At 52.8% G+C, this 19383-nt stretch overlaps 1 protein-coding gene across 1 annotated transcript in view; it reads left to right on the forward strand.

Moving 5' to 3' along the window:
• QSOX1 (quiescin sulfhydryl oxidase 1) overlaps positions 1-19383 on the forward strand; it is a 35144-nt gene that overhangs the window by 9292 nt on the left and 6469 nt on the right. The window contains exons 3-8 of the mRNA XM_087827592.1: positions 7177-7222; positions 7723-7825; positions 9738-9828; positions 12078-12223; positions 13759-13893; positions 16071-16200. Coding sequence (XP_087683718.1) covers positions 7177-7222; positions 7723-7825; positions 9738-9828; positions 12078-12223; positions 13759-13893; positions 16071-16200 — 651 coding nt within the window. The remainder of the gene's footprint in view (positions 1-7176; positions 7223-7722; positions 7826-9737; positions 9829-12077; positions 12224-13758; positions 13894-16070; positions 16201-19383) is intronic.

Genomic DNA, 19383 nt, shown 5'->3' on the forward strand with positions numbered 1-19383 from the left:
ACCCTCCCCAGGGCTCAGGCCGAGGCTCCAACCTGAACCTCTGTCTCTCTAACTCCAGCTCTAAATAATAAACCTCCTCGCACCAAAATGGCATCAAGGAAAGCAGTTTCCTCTAAAGCCACTAATAATAATCACAAAATGCCTTTGAGAGCTGAAAGGCCGAGCATTTTCCCCAGAACAAGCTATCTCTCAGCTCAGGGGCTCCAAGTTCCAAGCAGAACTGTGAGCCATGTCTCAGCCTAATTACTCCATTCCTCTGGCCCCAGGCCCCAGGCTCCAGCCATGTCCACTCTAACTCCATGTGACCTTTCTGTTCCTCACGCCCAGTGGTTCAGGGTTTCCACGGCCCAATGGAGCTCCCTTCTATGCTGCTGTTACCACTTAGGGTCAGGGCCCAGGCCCCAGTTCAGCTGAGGACAGGCTGGTCCAGGGAACAGCATGGCGAGCCAACAGCTCTGGCCCTGTCATTTAGAGGTGGTAGTAGAGAATGTTTATAAATCATCCCTTTCAAGTTAAAGCATCTCCCTGACAGGGCCATGCCCTATCCTTAGCTCCAAGGGTATTTAAATTTACCCCACAGGGAGACGGTGGGGCACTCTGTTCCCTTTGCTGAGCCAGGGTGAGCAGCCCTGAGTGGGAGCTGTGGGAAAACCACTGTGGCAGCAGGGAGTCCTTGTTCATATGATATTTTCTCCTGGGGTGGGGGTGGGGGCGCTCAGCACGGGGATCCAGCCACTGCTCAGTCCCCGGGAGAGGGATTGGCATTGGTACTGTGGCCCAGTCAGGACATCCTATGGGGGTTCTGTGGGGCCTGGCACATGGGGCTTTCTGTTTCTGCCTGGGAGAGGCTGGGCCTCAGTGGGCGTGAAGGAGGCAGCCAGGCAGTCGGGCCGTCTAAAAGCTCCTCGGTGCCTACCCAGGTCACGCAGCACACGCAGCCCGAATGCCTCGAGTGATTAATCATCGCCTTAACTGCCCAGCTGGCTGTGTCAGCCAAGGCCCTGACCTTCCCCTGCCTCCACATGGGCAGCACCTGGGTGGCCAGGCCGGTAGTCATCTATCTGTTTCTTAAGAGCCCCAGAGACAGTGGTGTGACTTCCCTGCCTCTCCCAAGGATACTGGAGGCCAGTTTCGGCAGGGAGAGCACTTGGTGCCCTGACCTTAGTGGGTCAAGCTCCCGGTGGGTCTCTGCTCTGAGGCCCTATGCAGAGGTTTTCAGACATTGTTAGTGTGACTTGCAGGAATAGACATTGACAGTGAGATCCAGAAGTTGGTTTCTGTTATCACTGAAACAAATATTTTGTAAAAAATGTTCATACTAAGTGCTGTACACACTAATGCTTTCTGTTCTGTTTATTTTTTAAAAATACTGTGACTCACTAAATTCATTTTACAACTGACTACTAGATTGCTTCTAGTTTTTGGAAAACACTACAACAGATTCCCGATCTACAGAGATTCTGGCCCATTGAGAGCCCAGTATGCCCGTGGGCAGCATGCCTATACACCCTAGAAAGAGGTGCAGACCCTTAGAGGTTGGCCAGACTGCCGGACGGCCAGAGATAGCCCTGGCGCCCTGTCTCTGGCTACCTGGGGACTGGAGCCTGTCCTCACTCCTACCCTCGAAGGCTGTGAGAGCTCTAAGAGAAGGACACAAGTTGAATGGGGAAGAGAGAGTTGCTTGTGTGATGGGGACAGGCCCACACAAGAGTCTGGCCACCTCCAGTGACATATGACATTGTCTCTTCGCTCTGCCTCCTGCCCTTTGTCACCATGAGCAAACAGTGATCCTCCACCAGCCCAGCCTGTTTAGCAAACACCTGGCACTGCTGGGCGGGCCGGCTGTGTCAGGGCCCATCAGCCTGGAGCTGGAGCCAGCTGGAAGAAAACAAAAGTGTAGGGAGGGACTGGTTTGCAGCAGGTTCTGGGTGGTGCTTGGGGACCTGGAGGCTGGAACTTCTGGGGGGAAGGGTTTTGCCATGAGCCACATGGGTACCCCTCAGCGGGTAATGGACCAGCACCCTTTGTGGCCACAGGCCTGGCTGGGATCAAGATTACAGGGATCAGCAGCACTGGGGTAGATGGGAGAGGACAGCAGTCTCCGCTTTACAAGATTCTGAGGAGATAATTGATGTGGGTTCAAATCCTGCTCCACTGCTTACTGTATGTGACTTGGGAAGTCGCTTAATAATGCCCCAGCCGCAGGCCTCAGTTTCCCTGTCTGTAAAAGTGGGATGATAATATCTACCTAATAGGATTGTTGCCAAGTGTGAAATGAGGTCTTGTGTGTGAAGGTGCTGGGACACTGTGGTGTTACTTGGTGTTCACTAAATATTGGTTGTCTTCCGTCCCGTTGCCCCGGGGCTCGTGGTGGCTCCTCTGTGGGCACTGCATTTGTGGCAGTCCGTCCATCAGCAGCTACTGCGTGAGTGCTTGCTGGGTGCACAGCACTGGGCTCACCGTTGTGTTAGAGGCCAGACATGTAGACATGGCCAGAAACCTGAGAGAGGCTGGACACGGAGGTCCTGTTCGCAAGGGCACTGTGAGTTCTCCAGCTAGTTGACAGGCAGTGAGTGATCGGTAAGCAGTGAATGCTGGGGCTTGGCTGGCTCACTGAGCTCTTTCCCTCTAGTATCGGAGAGGATTTCGTGTAGGAGGGGAAGCTCTGCTTGGTTCTGTAGGTTCGGCTAGGAGAGAGGAGTGTGGGCAGGGTAGGAGGTGAGAGCCAAGGCCCTGTGTGGGGAAAATGTGTGCTGAGAAGACTGGTCTGGCCAGAGTGCAGGCTCAAGTGCAGGACTGAGGTCATGCCAGGAAGGGGGTGCCCAGTGATGGCAGGTCCTTGCATTCAAGTCTGGGAATGTGGACACCTGGGGGGATGCACAGAGTCTGGGCCATTACCTTATGTGGCTCTTGATAGAGGATGAGATGTCAGGGAGGGGGACAGGACTCAGATGTCACCTGTGCCTCTCTGGAAAAGGGAGATGGGCCCTCCCTCAGCAGCAGTCACCTGCACTTCCAGCCGTTCCCTCCACTGACTGTCCACCACATAGGAATGGTTAAACTTGCAGATCCTTATGGGCTCACCCTAGATATTTGGAGACTGGGATATTTCTCTTAAAACTTGTTCTAAAAGCTTGGATTCCATGCCATTGATGGTCATCGCTGGAAAGCGTGCTTTCTATTGGTCCTATTTGGCCCCCAGAAGGCAATTGCTCCTGCTTAGGTTGATAAAGATCTGCCCGATGCCAGCCAGTCTCTCCTGCCGTTGGGGAGACGCGGAGGTCTTCCAGGGGCTCCAAGGTTGAGGAAGGCCAACACTCCTGGAAGTGACGGAAGGAAAGGGACCGGTGCTGGCTGCTCCCGGAGAAAAGGAAACTCACTGCTGATGTCCTAATTGTCTGTTTCTGAAGCGTTGTGGTGGTTTGCCTTGGGTAGGGCATGCGCCTCCCACAGCTGACTTAAGAGGACAGAAATGTGCCCTGACGAGATTTTACTGTGATTTTTACATGAGCTTCCAAGATGATCAAAGGGCAGAGATCCTCAGTTTAACTGAACAGATGGCTTTTGAGAATTTCCATGTCCCAGACAATGCACCAGGCGCTGTGGGGCTGGCAGAGGTGAACAAGCTAGTCCTGCCCTCCCAGTCAGGGAGGTGGGTAGGCGGGTGGGTGGAAAGTTCAGGTTGGAGTCCATTGTAGCTGAGGTGTAGGGAATGGGGGCAGTGGGAGGTAAGTCTGGGGTCAGATCCTGGAAATCCTCTCATGTGCTGAGTCTGGACATAATTCATTGGCAATGGGGAGTCATGGAAGAGATTTGAAGAGTGACATGACCAGACCAGAATTATGCCTTAGAAAAGTAAACAAAGTGGCAGTGAGGAAGATGGTTGGAGAATGAAAAGATTGAGCTTGTTAAAATTTCTGAGGGCATAAAATGAGGTCAGGCAGGGACTGTCACAGCAGGCCAGGAGCTAGGGGGTCCACCCTGGTCTAGACAAGGCAGCTGGTCTAGAGTACTATTGAAGAGGGGTCACAAGGTCAAAGTCACAGAACTTGTGGACTGACAGGTTCTTGTCAGTGTCAGGCAAACGGAGGGAGGGTGGTGACATGAAGGCACGGAAGGAGAGTGTCAGGAAAATGTGGCATAAAAACATGGCAAACCCTGGCCATGGGGGAAGCAGGTAGTGATAACATCAGACACTGCAGAGGGAGCAGGAAGGTCGTTGGATTGACCAGAGGACGTCAGCTGGGTGGTGAGGGCATGTGCCACAGCAGGCTGGTCACGGGCACGAAGCAAGAAGGGAAATGGGAAGAGTGAAGCAGATTCTGTTTGGAATATATGGCTAGCAGGGGACCGGGACCATTCTCCTTCCCTTCCAGTCCTTTTTTTTAAACAAAGCACAATACTTTGATTAGGAGGACTTGCATCTATTTGTAGGCAGAGGGGAGAAGCTGACAGAGAAGGGGAAAGAGAGATTGATTGATAGGAAAAAGTTCCTAAAGAGAGCAAGGTGTGGGAGCGAGAGCTTGGGCAGTGATATTGTTCTAGAAGGTAGATGGGAGCTTTTGAGGACAGAAAAAAGGCTGGGTAAGAGCACAGAGGTAACTGGAAGGAGGTGGGCGCCTTTCCTGGAGTCCCTGCATTCCCCCAGGTCACTCTTGCTAACCCAGGCTCCTGTCCAACTCCACGCTACCCATGGCAGGGGCCTTCAGAAGGCCTGGGGAGGCTTCCTTTTTTTTTTTTTTTTTTTTTGAGGTAATGTTGGGATATGATAGTATATAAGTTTCAGGTACACAGCATTATAATTGAGGCTGCCTTTTGATGGAGGTAGTGCCAGCCTCTCTTACTAAGTACCTGGGTAATGCAATGGTGATAAAGAAGAATTACTATGTTACTTTGCAATAACTGAAAATGCCAGCTGCAGCTATGGGAAAGCCACCAGTGTCAGACATCATGAGGTCAGGAGTGTCTTCTGCCTGTGGAACAAGTCGAGGTCTGTTCTGTCTGCACACAAATGGGCGCCATTGCCATGGAAACTGCAGCTGTAAGGATCAGCCTCTGGGTTTTTATTTGTTAGCAAATCAAACCACAAAGAGGTGCATTTTTAATTTTGTTTCTTCCTGGCCATCGTGGCTCAGCAGTTGAGCATCGACCTATGATGCGGGAAGTTGCTGTTTGATTCCCGGTCAGGGCACATGCCTGGGTTTTGGGCTCGACCCCAGCAGGGGGCATGTAGGAGGCAGCCTGTCAATGACTCTCTCATCATTGCTGTTTTTATCTCTCTCTCCTCCCTTCCTCTCTCTCTGAAATCAACAAAAATATATTTTAAATAATAATTTTGTTTCTGGGAAACAGCGTCAGCTCATAAATGCCTTAACATGTTTTTCTATTTGATCTCATGACACAGTCCAAGACATTTGCGATCGTTTTACAAGTATTAGGCTAACATATGATTTTGTTCGTTCCAAACGTGTTCAGTCATTGCAGAGAACTCCATTATAAATATGTAAATATATGTGGTGTGGGTTAGCGGGTGGTTTTCACCCAGAGTGGAAGTTTATGTTAATGCTCTAAAAAGAGAGAGTGTAGAGGGGTGAGCAGAGTTAGGCCCAGGTAAGGTCCCAGGGAGCAGGGAAGGTTGCAGGTGGGGAGAAATGGGCAGCTTCTCATGTCCTTGTTCTTCAGGTGGGAGATGGTGGCCTCAGGATTTGACATTTGACAAATGGCTGGAACAAACAGTGCCAGGTGATCCATATTTCCTAGTGTTTAAGTGGTAGGAACAAGGGGAGGGGTGATGATGATGATGAAGAAGTTGATGATGATGATGATGCAGTTAACATTTAGTGACCCCTTACTGTATGTCCCTGGCACCATGCTAAGCACTTCAGATGTGTTACCATTGACTCCTTACAGCAATTATTCATGGTAGATGGTGTCATCCTCATTTTAAAGATGAGAAGGTTCAGAGAGGTTAATGATTGCCCAAGGTCACACAGCCAGGGGGTAGCAGCGCCAGGCCGTGAACCCAGGTCCAGCCGACCCTAGGGCCTGTACTCAGCCACCAACTTGGGACAAGGCCAACTGGCCATGCTGTTGGAGGCAGAGGCCAAAGGTTTTTACAAGTGGCCCTGAGGTTAGGCACCTCAGGAAAAGTCCTCTTCCCAGCCTGTGGGCTCTTCCCAGGCACTTAAGTGGCTATCTGGAAGGATAACTGAACCCTGACAGCTCTCTCGCCACTTAGGCAGAAGCACAGATTCTGAGGAATTGTCCTCCGTTCTGTCTGTCCTCTCACCCAGGGGTGACAGACTGGGCCTCGACTGTCATGTAAATGGGAAAAGGGCAAAGCTGTGGGTTCAGTTGGTCTCTCTGTAACAAGACCCGTTTCTTCCGAGGCTCAGGCCACCCTTCAGTAGGACTGAACATGGAGCATCTGTTGAGCCAGGCTGGGAGATCTCAGTGGACAGAGACAGCAGTCTCCAAGCCCCTCTTCCAACATAAGGGACAAAGACAGATCACCTCAGAGGGCGGCTGACATTTCCCACGGGGCATATGAAGTGACTTCACTTTATGTGTTCATATGGGTCTGCAAGGAAAAACAGCGGTGGGCTTCATATTCGTTCATAAATACAGTGGCGCCTCGGTTTTCGAACATCTCCGTTGGCGAGCATTTGAGGTTACAAACACCGTAAGCCCAGAAGGAAATGCTTCGGTTTCCGACCATGCCTCGGGAGTCGAACATGCCCCACAGCTTCCACTGAGGGCGAGATCCTGAGGCCTCGGTTTTCGAACGTTTCAGAACTCGACCGGGCTCCGGAACGGATTCCATTCGAAAGCCGAGGTGCCACTGTACACGTCTCCCAGCCATTGGGCGCTGGCTCTCGGGCTTTGTGGGAACAGCCCACCTGTTGTCAAGTGCGTGGGCTGCTGCGTCTGGCCTCCCTCCGTGCCTCGGGGCTGCGGGGTTCGGGGTTGGAGGCAAGGACAGCGGGGAAGCGTCAGCGCCCAGCTCCCTCCATGTTCTCATTTTCCACATGAAGAAACTGAGACTCACCAAAGTGAAGTTCTTTGCCCAGAGCCACCCATGTAGTGAGCAGCTGGGTCTGGATGCAGCCCCGAGTGGCACCGAGTTTGACCTCAGCTGTACGCGTCACTGACTGTCACCTGTGTGTTTGTTTCCAGTTCTTTAAGGCCTTTACCAGGGATGGCTCAGGAGCAACGTTGGCAGGTGGGTATCCTGGCTGGCGTTGACCTGTGGGCATTGGCAACGTCTTCCTCTCCCTGCCCCCCTCTTTACTGGGGTTTCTGCTGGGCGAAAGCACGGCAAGGCCTGCAGATGATGCGTTCCCCAGCTGAAAGCTGAATTTGTGTTTTCCCGACGGTCCTTCCCAGCCCTGCTGGAAGGTGCCTTCAGATTTTGGTCCATCCAGGGTCCTGGGAGTGGGGAGGGGTCGCCCTTCATGTCAGGGGTTGGCATCAGAAGGGCAAGCCAGACAGCCCCTGGGGGAGCCCTGATGGGCCCACGTCTGAGGAACTCTTTCCTGCGCCCTGAGGGAGGGGTCCCCTTGCATAGCTCAGGGCCGTGAGTACAGAGTAGGACTGACTGTGCTGTTTCTCTCAGAACCAGCAGCCCTGGGCCCTTTGTTTCTGTGAGTGAAGCTGACGGGGGCACTGGATCCCTTCTCCTGCTCTCCTCACCCCTGTCCCCGTGTCCGTCTTCATTCACAGTGGCTGGTGCTGAGGTGCAGACACTGCGGGAGAGGCTCATCGACGCACTGGAGACCCATACTGACACGTGGCCCCCAGCCTGTCCCCCACTGGAGCCGACCAGGTACTGGGGCCAGGGGCAGGCTTGGTGCCGTGTGGGCCAGGATCACAGACCTAGAGGCGAGAGGGAGGTGGGGACAGCAGGGAAGGGGTCCCAGGCTGGTTCTTCCTTTGCCTTTGGGGCGGACATCTCAGTGGGCCAGAGGGCTTCCCTTTCTGGAGGTCCTGCCCAGGGGCCCTGTCTTCCTGGAGCTGACTGGCAGGTGCAAGGACCTATCCCGCTGCGTGGGAATAGGGGCGGGGGCTCTTCAGGCCATAACCTGTTGCTGCTTCTCACGCCTGTGCCCAGGAACATTTGGGGGTACAGCAGAATTTCACATGATCTAACCCGGGGAGGCTGACTGGGAGAGTGGGCATGGGGAGGAAAAAGGGATCGAGGACCATTTAGAGGAAAGGGGGCGGGGGCTGGGAAGAGGAAAACCCTGTCTCTGTAAAGTGAAGATGGTGGTTTTTCCTGAGCAGTGGCAGTGACTGGGGGATGGGGATACGTGACTCTGCTCCCTGTGCTGCGGAGCGTCAGGCCCGGTGGCTGGTACCCTGTATCTGTGTTCCAGGCAGGCTTCCAGGATTGCCTCTTTTCTAAGAAAATGAGGTACTGAAAATGCACCATTAGGGATGTGAGAAAATGAAAGAGAGACATTGATAAATTGAAAAAGTGAGGAGCATGGTACAGGTTTGGCATGGGTGGTTCTTGGGTCATGGGTGCTTCCTGGGACCAAAACTGTACCAAGGCTACATACTGGGTCCTTGGTCTCCGTGAGGCCCTGTGGAGTATGGACTGAGGAAAAAATGACAAGAGTCATGTGAGTTGGATTCATAGGTGCAGTTGTCAATCTATGTGTCTCCTCTGTGGAGAGTTAGAGCAAGACGCCATGCAGTTCGGGGCCAATACTGGAGCCCCACCCAGTGAGAGAGCACAAATGGGGATGTGCCAAAGAGGTGGGGGCCAGAGCCTGTACCTCTTTTCATCCACTGACTGGAGTACACTCTAGTTCCCACCTCTCTGGCATATCCGTTTGTGCTGTCTGTCACTGGGCTCCAGCACTGGCCTCATGTGTGCCTTCTCTTTAGAGGCGATCACTGCCACTTCCCTGGACCCAGTAGAGAGAACTGAGTCGTCAGGTTGGGGGTAAAAGGAAGATATAGCCCCCTAAGGCCACCTTACCTGCGAGCCTCAAGCATGTGTGATGATGTTCTGCTTTTAAGTACAGTTAGGGGACAAATCATTTTTATATTAGTTATTTTTTTTGTTGAAACTGAGTTATGAAAACAATTGGTAGCTTAATTCTGTGATTTGGGGGCATAATAAAATTTGCCACCTTATTAACTTCCCCCTATCCTTTGGGCCTCAGTTTCCTCATCTTAAAATAAGGAACTTGGATTAGATAGCATCTACGGGCTCCTGCACCCAGGACTTTCTGATTCCCCAGTTCCTTTCTTATGTCCACTCTGGGACAGGAAAAAGCAGATCTCGCAGTTGATAGTGACTTGCCACAGATCAAGGTTGTATCTGGTGGATACTAATCGCCACTAATCTCTTAGGGACAACAGCATCCATATTCACTAAGCCTGGGCCTTACCCAAAACATGGAGACAACTGGTCTCCAAGTGTCCCTTCCCAGTCCTCCTCCCCAGACCACTTCCTACTCACTCCTGACTTGTAAAGAGACAGGATGGCAAAGCAAGTCAGCCAGGTGGGTGAGATGAAGAACCAGGGTTAGGCAAGGGGCACCATCCTTTGAGACTAAGGGTTTGGTTTACTCCCGCTAGAGGGCAGGCATGGGGTGGCTTCCATGAAGCCTTGAGTAGAGGAGGTTTGTGTGGCTGTACTTGCTGTACAGTGTCAGCTGGTGTCACCAGCACTTTTGCTTCATTCCCACTGGCTGTGGAGTGACTGCCAGCCTTGTCTCTTGCAGGCTGGAGGAGATTAATGGGTTCTTTGCACGAAACAACGAAGAATACCTGGCCCTGATCTTTGAAAAGGAAGGCTCCTACCTGGGTAGAGAGGTGAGCTGCCCTCAGGGTTCTTGTAACTCCTGGATGGCCCTTGGGAGAGAGCCCAGTGAGCTCAGGATCAGGGCTGTTCCGGCAAATTCTAGGGTCTCAGTCAAATTCTAGGGTCTCAGTCCTGTGCACTTCTGAGCCCAGCACTGGCCTGACCCCTGCTGGGAGAAATGGGAAGTGCAGGGGCTGGATTTTCCTGTTTTAAAACCTTTGTATTTTTTTTTTAATTGAAGTGTAATTGACATGCAATATTATTATTAGTTTCAGTTATACAACATAGTGAATTGACATTTGTATACATTTCAAAATAATCACCACAATAAGTCTAGTGACCATCTGTAACCATACAAAGTTAATATACTGTTACTGACTATGCTGTATGTTACATGTCCTGTGTCTGTTTTTATCTCCTTCATCGAAACCAAATTTGATAAGACCTGCTGTTTATTGAGGGTTGGATTATATTGCTGGCACACATAGTTGCTAATCTTCACGGTTAACAAAGATGGTTATATAACATGTTGAAGCTCACACAGCCAGTGACTTCCCAGAACAGGGCTTTGAACGAGCTGTTTCTGCCTCCAGAGCCCGTGTCATTTCCACACTGGCCCTCCTCTCATCCCCATAGAATTGGAGTAAAAAAAATTAGGAGAGAGATGACATCAGAGATCATCCAGTTCCTCATGAGGAAGTGGGGTCCCTTACCAGGTGAGGCAGGTAACAGAACCTGGCAGGTTTGCAGTTCCACTCCATCACTTACATGATATGTTGTGATCAAGTTGCTCAACTTTTCTGAGTCTCATTTCCCTGTCTGTGAAGCAGTGATAATTTTCTTCAGAGAATTATTGGGAAAGTCAAATGAGGCAGTTTAGGTAAAGGGCCCGGATGAGTGGCTGACACAGAGTGGTTGCTGTATAAAGATCCAGTCCCCTGGCCTAATGCAGTGAGCTGTCCTTTCCATCCGCTGGCTCATGGACTTCTCTAGGCCACGTGTGGGTTCTCCCAGATGCAAAGGTGGGATGGGCCAGTGCATGGGAGAAGTGCCAAGGCAATGCAAGGGGACAGGAGAGATGTGAGAGTGGGGGTGAAGGTCATCACCACTGTTGCTTCTGAGTGGTTTTCCTCCTGAAACTCATCAAGCACTGTTGAGAGCTCTGCGCTGTCTCCAGGCCCTTGGCCCTGAGAGGGGAAGCACAGGGAGGTGGGGAGGGGGCCTGGAGCTTTGCTGAGACATATCTGACCGTCCTGACGTCCCAGTCCAGGCCTGGGGTCATGCCTGTCTCTTAGAAGTGATGGATAAGTGTTCCTTGCAATCAGCTCTTTTCCCTCTCTCACCTAAGTCCCCTGAGTAACCAGGGACAGGGGCCTCTGTGGACTGTGTTCATGCAGAGGTTCTCAGGGATGATTATTAGTTTGAGAGGCAGGAGGGCACAGTGGCCAGGGGCCCAGGCTCTGCAGCCAGATTGAACTGGGATTTATGTAGCCTAGCTCAGGCTCTTGCTGGCTGTGTGACCTGGAAACACGGTTTCACTTCTAAGCTCCCGTTTCTTCATCTACAATAGTTTTATTTTTTAAATGAATACTTCTGTACCTACTATTTGCTAGTAATTGTTGTGAGAACTTTTGTAAAATTAACCCACTCAATCCTCTGAGGTTGGTATTGTTGTTATTATAATTCTACAAGTAAGGAAATTGAGTCAGGGAGAGGTTTGAGCCAGTGGGGCCAGGATTCAAACCCAGGCGGCTTGGTCTCCTAATGATAGTTCCTGTTTCATAGTGTTATTTTGAAGATTAAATGAAGCAATCTATATACGGCACATAATACATACTCAGTAAATGTGAGCTAATATTCTTTTTTCCCTTCCTATTTCTTTTTAAAAATAAAATCATGACTGACTCAGTATGTTTTTCTGATTTGGAACATAGAAAACTTTATAAATATGAGTAAAATGAACCCTCATTCTATTATGCCTTTTACCAATTGCTTTCTTTGGGAAGAAAATGATATTAAATTGGGGCTGTCCTGGAAGATGCAGGATGTGTGGCTTGAACAGTTCCAAGGCCCCTCCCTTGGGCAATGTTTGGCTCTCGTTACCTGTAGGGTAGATGGGGCTGGTGGTCGGAGACTCTCACTCATCACAATAGTCTGTTCTTTGAAAGGTTTAGAGTGGGTGGAATCCTGCCATCCAGGTGCCTGCCGGGGCTCCCTCTACCTAATGGCTTGGCCCCCAGATGTCTGACTGTCTCTCCAGGTGATTCTGGACCTGTCCCAGCGTGAAGGCATTGCGGTGCGCAGGGTCCTGAACACGGAAGGTGATGTGGTGAGCAAGTTTGGCGTCACCGACTTCCCATCTTGCTACCTGCTGTTTCGGAATGGCTCTGTCTCCCGAGTTCCTGTGTGAGTGCAGTGTCTCTTTGTCCCAGTCTCCTCCCTCCCTGTGCCCATCCGTTCTTCCTGCCTAGAGAGCCTGCCAGCCTTTCACAGGGACTGACAAGTTCTGTGAATGTTCTGAGAGCCCATGGGCGGGCTTGGAGCACCTTCTGCAGGAGAAACAGATGTCTGCCTCTGGGATGTGGGGCAGTGTCTCTATAGTCAGGAGACCAGCCCAGGCGTCCTGCCTCCAGCCCCTGGCACACCCAGCTTGGCACTTTAGCACCATCCCCTGTCCACCTCTGTTCAGGCAGACTCGTTGGCAGGCTGCAGGCCTGGCAGGCACTCAAGTATGCCTGACCCTCCCTCCCTTTGGTTTTCTAATTGCAGAAAAGTTCATTAGGAGTCAGACAATAGCCAGTTCCAAAATGCCAAGAGAAAACAATCAGGCCAGCCGCAGCCCCTGTCAGGCTCGTGCTGCCGAATGGCCCGCTAAATGGTGCCAGATGGTGCCTCGGTGCCCTCCCTGGGCAGATGATTGATGTCAGCTGGCCCTGCCGTCAGGAGCTCAAGGGCTGGGAGATCAAGGCTTGCTGGAGGTGCCCAGTGAGCTGTCCTCTGGGCCATTAGCACCACTCTGCACTGAGGCTGGGCAGGGCGACCACTTGCCCCGGCTGACCCGACCACCAGGCCGCCTGGGCCAGGCCTTGTCAGAGTGTCCTGCTGGGGCAAGGAAGTGTGATGGCCACAGGAGGACAGTAGGGACTCACTTTCTGCATAGGCCCAGAAAACTCCTGTCCTGGCGGGGGAGAGATGGCATTGTTTCCTCACTGGGAGTTGGTGGAGGGGAAAATTGTTTGTGACGATGCTGCTTCCAAGCCATCTGTTCATCGATAAACATCGGGCCAGGACAGCGGAGTGGAACTCGATGCTTCCCGATGCCAGCTCCCCTGGGGGTCCCATCACAGTGCCACTGGTCCTCACAGATCTCCCTCCCTGGACCTGGACCAGGGGACGCTCCCTGCCCTTGAGAACTCCTCACTGTCAGGAGAGAGAAAGAAATCAAAAGGATTGTAAAAGGATTTGAGAATTTTAAGTGATTTTTTTGTTTTTGCTATTTTAAAAAAATTCACATATTAAACTCCCTTGACTTCCTTGGGGAGTAATGTCCCCCCCGGTACCTCAGAGCAGGCTTGTGAGCGTCAGTTTTCTTGAGGTCAGCCATCATTTTGCACCTTTGGTCTCTGGGGAAGGTAGTCATCCTGTCCCTGGGCAGGACTAGCTGTCCCCAGAGGCTCTCTGCACCACAGCCTCTCCAGGCAGGTTAGCTGCTTTTCCAGATAGGATTTGGCATCAGTATGAACAGTGAATGGAAAGGTTAAAGTGAATCATGGGTGCCCTGGTTTTGACCTCACAGCGGATGAGACTGAACCAAGTTCAAATATTTCTTAATAAACATTCTGTCAAATGAGCCCCCTGCCTCGTCTCCCAACATGAGTTAGCTCTAGGATTCTGTTTCTCTGTCCTCACTGCCTCTCCTCTGTCTCTCTCTGCCCTTATAGGCTTATGGAATCCAGGTCCTTCTACACCACTTACCTGCAGAGGTTTGCTGGGGCCACCCGGGAGGCTGCCCAGACCACGGTTGCACCAACCGTTGCTAATACGGTAGCTCCCACCGTGTGGAAAGTTGCAGACCGGTAAGGCCACACTCAGTTTTCCTCACCCCTTCCCCACCCCAGCCTTTCCTCTGCTCACAGATGTTCCCTTCATACCACACTCTGTTCCTCCATGGGCTGAGCACATGACATCCTGAGCCCAGACCCCTGAGGGCTGGCCTTTGGGCGCCCCCAGCTGCCGGCCATGCCTAGGAGAGCCCTAGATATGTGGGAGTGGCAGGATTTCCTTGTAACCTTTGTGATGGAATGAATACTTCCCAGTGCCCACGTTGCTTAAGCTTAACTCTCTTCAAAAGCAAGTAGAATTATCTTGGAAAGATAACCTGTGGCCTCCAAACCAGCTTCCCACCCAAGCAGTGGTTTTTTCAGCAGGTAGTTTGCGTGCCTGCTGTGTGCTAGGCATCGTGAATACAGATCTACAGGGCAGGTGGAGTCCTGGTCCACACAGTCCCTTCACAGCTCCCTTCTAGGGAGATACCCAACTTCACTTGAATGTCTCTGGTGTCGAGGAGCTCACTACTTTTTTAAAAAAGATTTTTTTAATTGATTTTTAGAAAAGAGGAAGGGAGAGGGAGAAAGAGAAACATTGATGTGAAAGAGAAACATCGATTGGCTGCCCCCTGCATACCCCCCACACTGGGGATTGAGCCCGAAACCTGGGCTTGTGCCCTGATGGAGAAGCAAACCAGCAATCTTTCAGTGCATGGGACAGCACCCAACCCACTGAGCCGCACTGGCCATGGCGGAGAGCTCACTACTTTTTGAGGCTAGCCTGTATCTTTGTGCTCAGTTGTAAGCATGAGAAAGCTACTCTTCCCCCCGAGGCTCTAAGACTCTGCTCTTGTGGTAGAATTCCTGCTTTTTGGGCGGGGAGACAAGGCCATAAATCTCTTGTGCTGGCCCCCTAGTGGCAAACCAAGTGGAAATAGGTGGCCAGGGAGCTCAGAGCTGCATTAGGAAGGCAGCCTCCATGAGGAGGCTGCACAAGAGAATGAAGGGAAAAGGCGTCTGATATCCAGAAGGAATTTGTATCCCTGCCCCAGGACTTTAAATTTGTATCCCTACTGCAGGGACTTTAAGGGTGGAAAGTGCTAATGGAGAGATTTTTAGTAAATCAGGGGAGAAGGAAAGAGAGACTGAGAGGTTAGAATGGTCATATGACCATTCAAATTATGATTATATAAAGCATTCAGATTATAATAGCTTACACTCACTGGCCTCATGTGCCAAGCTTCGTGCATTATCTCTTTTAGTCATGAGGCCACTTCTTCAGGCAGAACAAAAGAATGGAGAGGTAAATTGAGGCCCAGGCACACCACAGTGGAGAAGACAGGGGACTTTGGCACAAGAGTCAAGTGCAGGGGGTCACAGTGCCTACCCTGTGAGCTGACCTTGTTGGCTACTTCCACTGTAGGAGGTAGGGTGATCCCGAGACCCAGAGAGGTAGATTCAGTTGGCCCAGCTCCCAAAGGTAGTTCCCTGTAGAACTGAGGCCAGAACTCAGGTCTCAGGAGGTGGCTGGAGAAGCAGCCAGCACTTGAGGAGCCCTTCCCATCAGCACTTTGGGCCTCAGGTAGAGCAGGCAGCTTGGAGCCTGCAGCTTTCCTCCGGGCTGGGTCAGCCCAGGAGATGTGAGTTGGAGCCCTGCGTGACACCCAAGGTCTGGCAGCTGTGAGGACATCAGCCCCAAATAATACACATACCGCCTCCCCTCCTGCCTGGCCCTCCCGTGCACAGCTCTTCCAAAGCCATGTGTGGGTGCACCTGTTGGTCTGTCTGTCCCTAGCGGTCGTTGTTCAGAACCAAGAATAAAACTCAACTTTCCTCTAGTGGCCTGATTAAGACACCTTTCATGAGTCGTGGGCTGGCCCAGGGCCCACACAGGGGATCCCCTACTCCATGCCAGGAGCTGCTGGGGGGGGGGTGTGTGTATACATTTATGCTTTTATTTAATCCTCTTAGCCGCCTTCCTGTGAGCAATTTATTATCTTCATCTTACAGATGAGGAATTGAGGCTCAGAGAAGTTAAGTAATATACCCAAGGTCCCAGTTACTGGCATAGCCAGGAGTCAACTTATAGTACTCTGGGACCATCAGCAGTGGCCCATCTCGTCTCCCTTTAGCCCTGGGCACTCCTCCCCAGCTCTGCTCTGTGGTTAATACCCCTTTTTTCTCTCTGCCCCTCTCTGGGTCCTCAGCTCCAAGATCTACATGGCTGACCTAGAATCTGCACTGCATTACATCCTGCGGGTAGAAGTGGGCAAGTTTTCTCTCCTGGAGGGGCAGCGCCTGGTGGCCCTGAAAAAGTTTATGGAAGTCCTGGCGCAGGTGAGCAGGGCCCTGGCAGCTGCCATCCGTGCAGCTCCACAGAGGGTCAGTTCGCAGCCCAGCCCCTCCCTCGGGAGCTTGGGGTCTGGCTGGTCACCTGGCCCCAAGGCTGTTCCAGGCCACCATGGGCTGCGACCCTGCAGCCTCAGCCATGCCCCACAGCAGCCTGCACTGCCAGGGACAGCCCTGTGCAGGGGCGAGGGTGGGATGGGCCAGATGTCCTGGGAATTTCCCAGCTGCTTCAGTGGCTGTGGCCCTGCCTGCTGGAGCCACCTTGGCATGAGCCTGGACTGTGGCCTCTCACTCTCTGCCATGGTCGTTGGGGAAGCAGGACCCGTGAATGCTACAGTGAGGGAAAGAAGCCTTTTCTGACTCTCTTCTGTCCCCTCCCAGACACTGAGCAGAGTCCGACCCGGATCCTGGGCCCCAGCAGGGCCTTCCTTATTCCTTTGTAGTTTCCTGCTCCGAGGCCACTCCGTGAAGTGTGGCTGCTACAAACTGAGGACCTGATGTGTATCGGGCATTTAATCTTCCTAACTTTGCTGTAGGGTGGAGAGTATTACCCCCAGTTAAGGGGCCGGGGATGCTTGCCGAGGCCTCCTGACCTCCCAGGCAGGAGGAGGTGTGGTGGAGATTTGAACCGAGCTCTCAGGCTCCAGAGCCTGTGCCCTGTCTCTGCCATGCTCCTTGCTCCTCTCTGCAGGTGAGGCGTGGGCTGCCTCTTCCCTCTGCACCTGCCTCCTGCTCTCTCCCTGCATCTTCCTCTCTGGTTCCTCATCTCCTGCTGTGGTGCCCTGGCCACTGAGCACTGCTGAGTCAGAGCCCGACTGCTGACTCAGTACCCTCAGCCCTGGGCACCAGGTCTGAGCTTCTGGGCACAGGTCTGCGGGCAGCTGGGGCTGTCACCTCTGGGGTCACCTGCACCTCTCCCTTGGGAACTGCCTGTCAGGCTGTTCCCTGTGCCCACCTCAGCAGGGGCTGGCCTTCCAGTTCGCTTGGCTTGGTCACATACACGTATGATTACATGGAGGATCCCGTGAGGTAGCCAGTGCTCATCAGAGTGCTGTTACTGACCCAGGCAAGACAGCCCTCGGCCCCTGCTTGAGGTCGAACCACACTGAGCCCTGTTCTCCAGCCCATTCTGATACTAGAGGCCTTTCCCCAAAAGCCCTGTGAGCTACTTGGTCCCCAATTCCCTGAGGCCTGGGGTGGCTGGCCCAGAGAATCGGAGGCAGAAGGTCCCTGAGTGGTTCTGTGTGCTGCCCTGTCTGACACGTGCCTGACACCCAGAGTGCTTTGCAGGGTCACTCAGAAGGAGAAGGACACCCCCACCCTCCAGCCTGGACCTCCATGGAGGAATCGTCCAGGGAAATCATTTCTTGTGAGCCACTCAAAGCCAGTTTCTGTTTGGCCCCTGTGGGAATGTTTGCAGCCAGCGTGAGGGAAGAAGGGGACTCAGGAAGTGTGGGAGTCAGGCAGAGGCAGCACCCTCTCAGTGGCGCCAGCTTAGCTTCTGCCCTCAGCAGGGGCTGGAAATGAGTTTGGGGTGAAGGAGCCCTCCCTGCCAGAAGCCAGGGCTCAGAGAGGACAGGGCTGGCCTCCGGACAGAGGGCCTGTTTGAGCCAGGCCTCCCATTCCTGGAGACTGCGGAGCATCTTGGCCCTGCCCTTGTTTGGGCAGCTTCCTCCTGAGCAGTAATAATAGTAGCAGCTCCCATTTCTTGAGGTCTGACAGGGTGCCAGACTCTGCACAGTGCTCTTTGTGTATCAGCTTATTTGTATTTCTCATAACAAACCACAGGGTGGGGATCCATCACAAAGAGAAGATGAAGGCCCAGAGGAGGAAAGCACCTTGTCCCACGCCCTCCAGCCAGTGGGTGGCCAAGCTGAGACTTGCACCCACGTGCCATCTAACTTATGCCCTCACCCACTGTGTGCATGGGGCACCGAGACCTGAAGGGTGATGGTACTCACTCTGCCTCTCGGCCCCGGGACAGTCGGCCCTGGCTGTGCCTGGTGGGAGGCACTCTGCCAGTCCTGAGGGTGCCCTCCAGCCCCTAGCCCCTGCCCCTGCCCGCCTGAGCTGGGGAGCTCCCTGTGCTCTCATGTGAGTGTCTGGCAGGATTGGCCACTGGGTGGCGTGTGGTCACCAGGGTTTCCCTGTTCCCAGCTGAGAGGGTGACTCCCCGTAGCCCCGAGCCCCTTAATTCATCCTTCCTCCTGACACCATGGCCTGGAAGGCAGAAGGTTCTGAGTCTAATGTTGGGCCAAGGTCAGTGAGGGATGCTGACTTGAAGCTGTAAATTTGTGCTGAGAGCCCAGAGGCCCATGTGAGCTGACTGAGAGGGAGCGTGTCAAAGCCCAGGGCTCTTCCTGGCCTCTCCTCCCTCTGGGGACGTGTCCAGACCAGGAGGTTTGATAAGATTAAGGAAAAGTTTTCTCAGCAGACTGGATCAGTTGGCAGATTTTTCTGTTTAGTGGTCATTCTCATGTCCAGAACCTTCCTTCTCTCAGATGGTTCTCTGCTCGAATTTTCCTCTGCAAGTTTCTCAGTGTCCTCCTGACCTGCTCAGCTGCGGCCCCTCTCTCCTGCCCTGGCCCCCATGCATTTGTGCACATGCACTCGCGTGCACACGTATCTGTCCTCCCTGGAGTCCTTGTGGTTTTAAAGTGCTGATACTAATCAGATTTGAGCTGACTTATTGTCAGAGCAGCTTTTCATGTTCCTCAGAGACTACTGGGAGTTGCCATCAAGATTGGGATCTTGGCTATAAGCCCGTGGGCCGCCTTGTCCCCACTGGCAGCTGTGGAATAAAGATGAGAAGCTCTTTTCCAGCCTTGTCCAGCCGGTCAGGTAGTCAGCAAGTCAGCTGCTCTGCAGAAGATCACCTGAAGAGAGAATGTGTGACCCAGGGTGCCCAGCAGCACTGGGAGTGACCTGGTGCTCAACCCCCTGGCAGCGTGTGGTCAGGGGTCAGCACAGGAACCCCAGCCTAGAGAGGAGGAGGCCTTCAGGGCGCAGCCCCACTTCCAGCCTCTCTCCTCTCTGCTCCTCCTCCTCCTCCATCCCTCACCTCACCAGGTGCCCCAGAGCCAGGGTGGTGGGAACCACATCTGTGTCTTAAGCAGAATGTTTTTCCACCTTGGCCCTCCTTGCCCCCCCCTTCTCCTGGGACTGCGGGCC

This window comes from Miniopterus natalensis, chromosome 19, assembly GCF_054644295.1.
Source record: "Miniopterus natalensis isolate mMinNat1 chromosome 19, mMinNat1.hap1, whole genome shotgun sequence".
Taxonomy (NCBI): Eukaryota; Metazoa; Chordata; class Mammalia; order Chiroptera; family Miniopteridae; genus Miniopterus; species Miniopterus natalensis.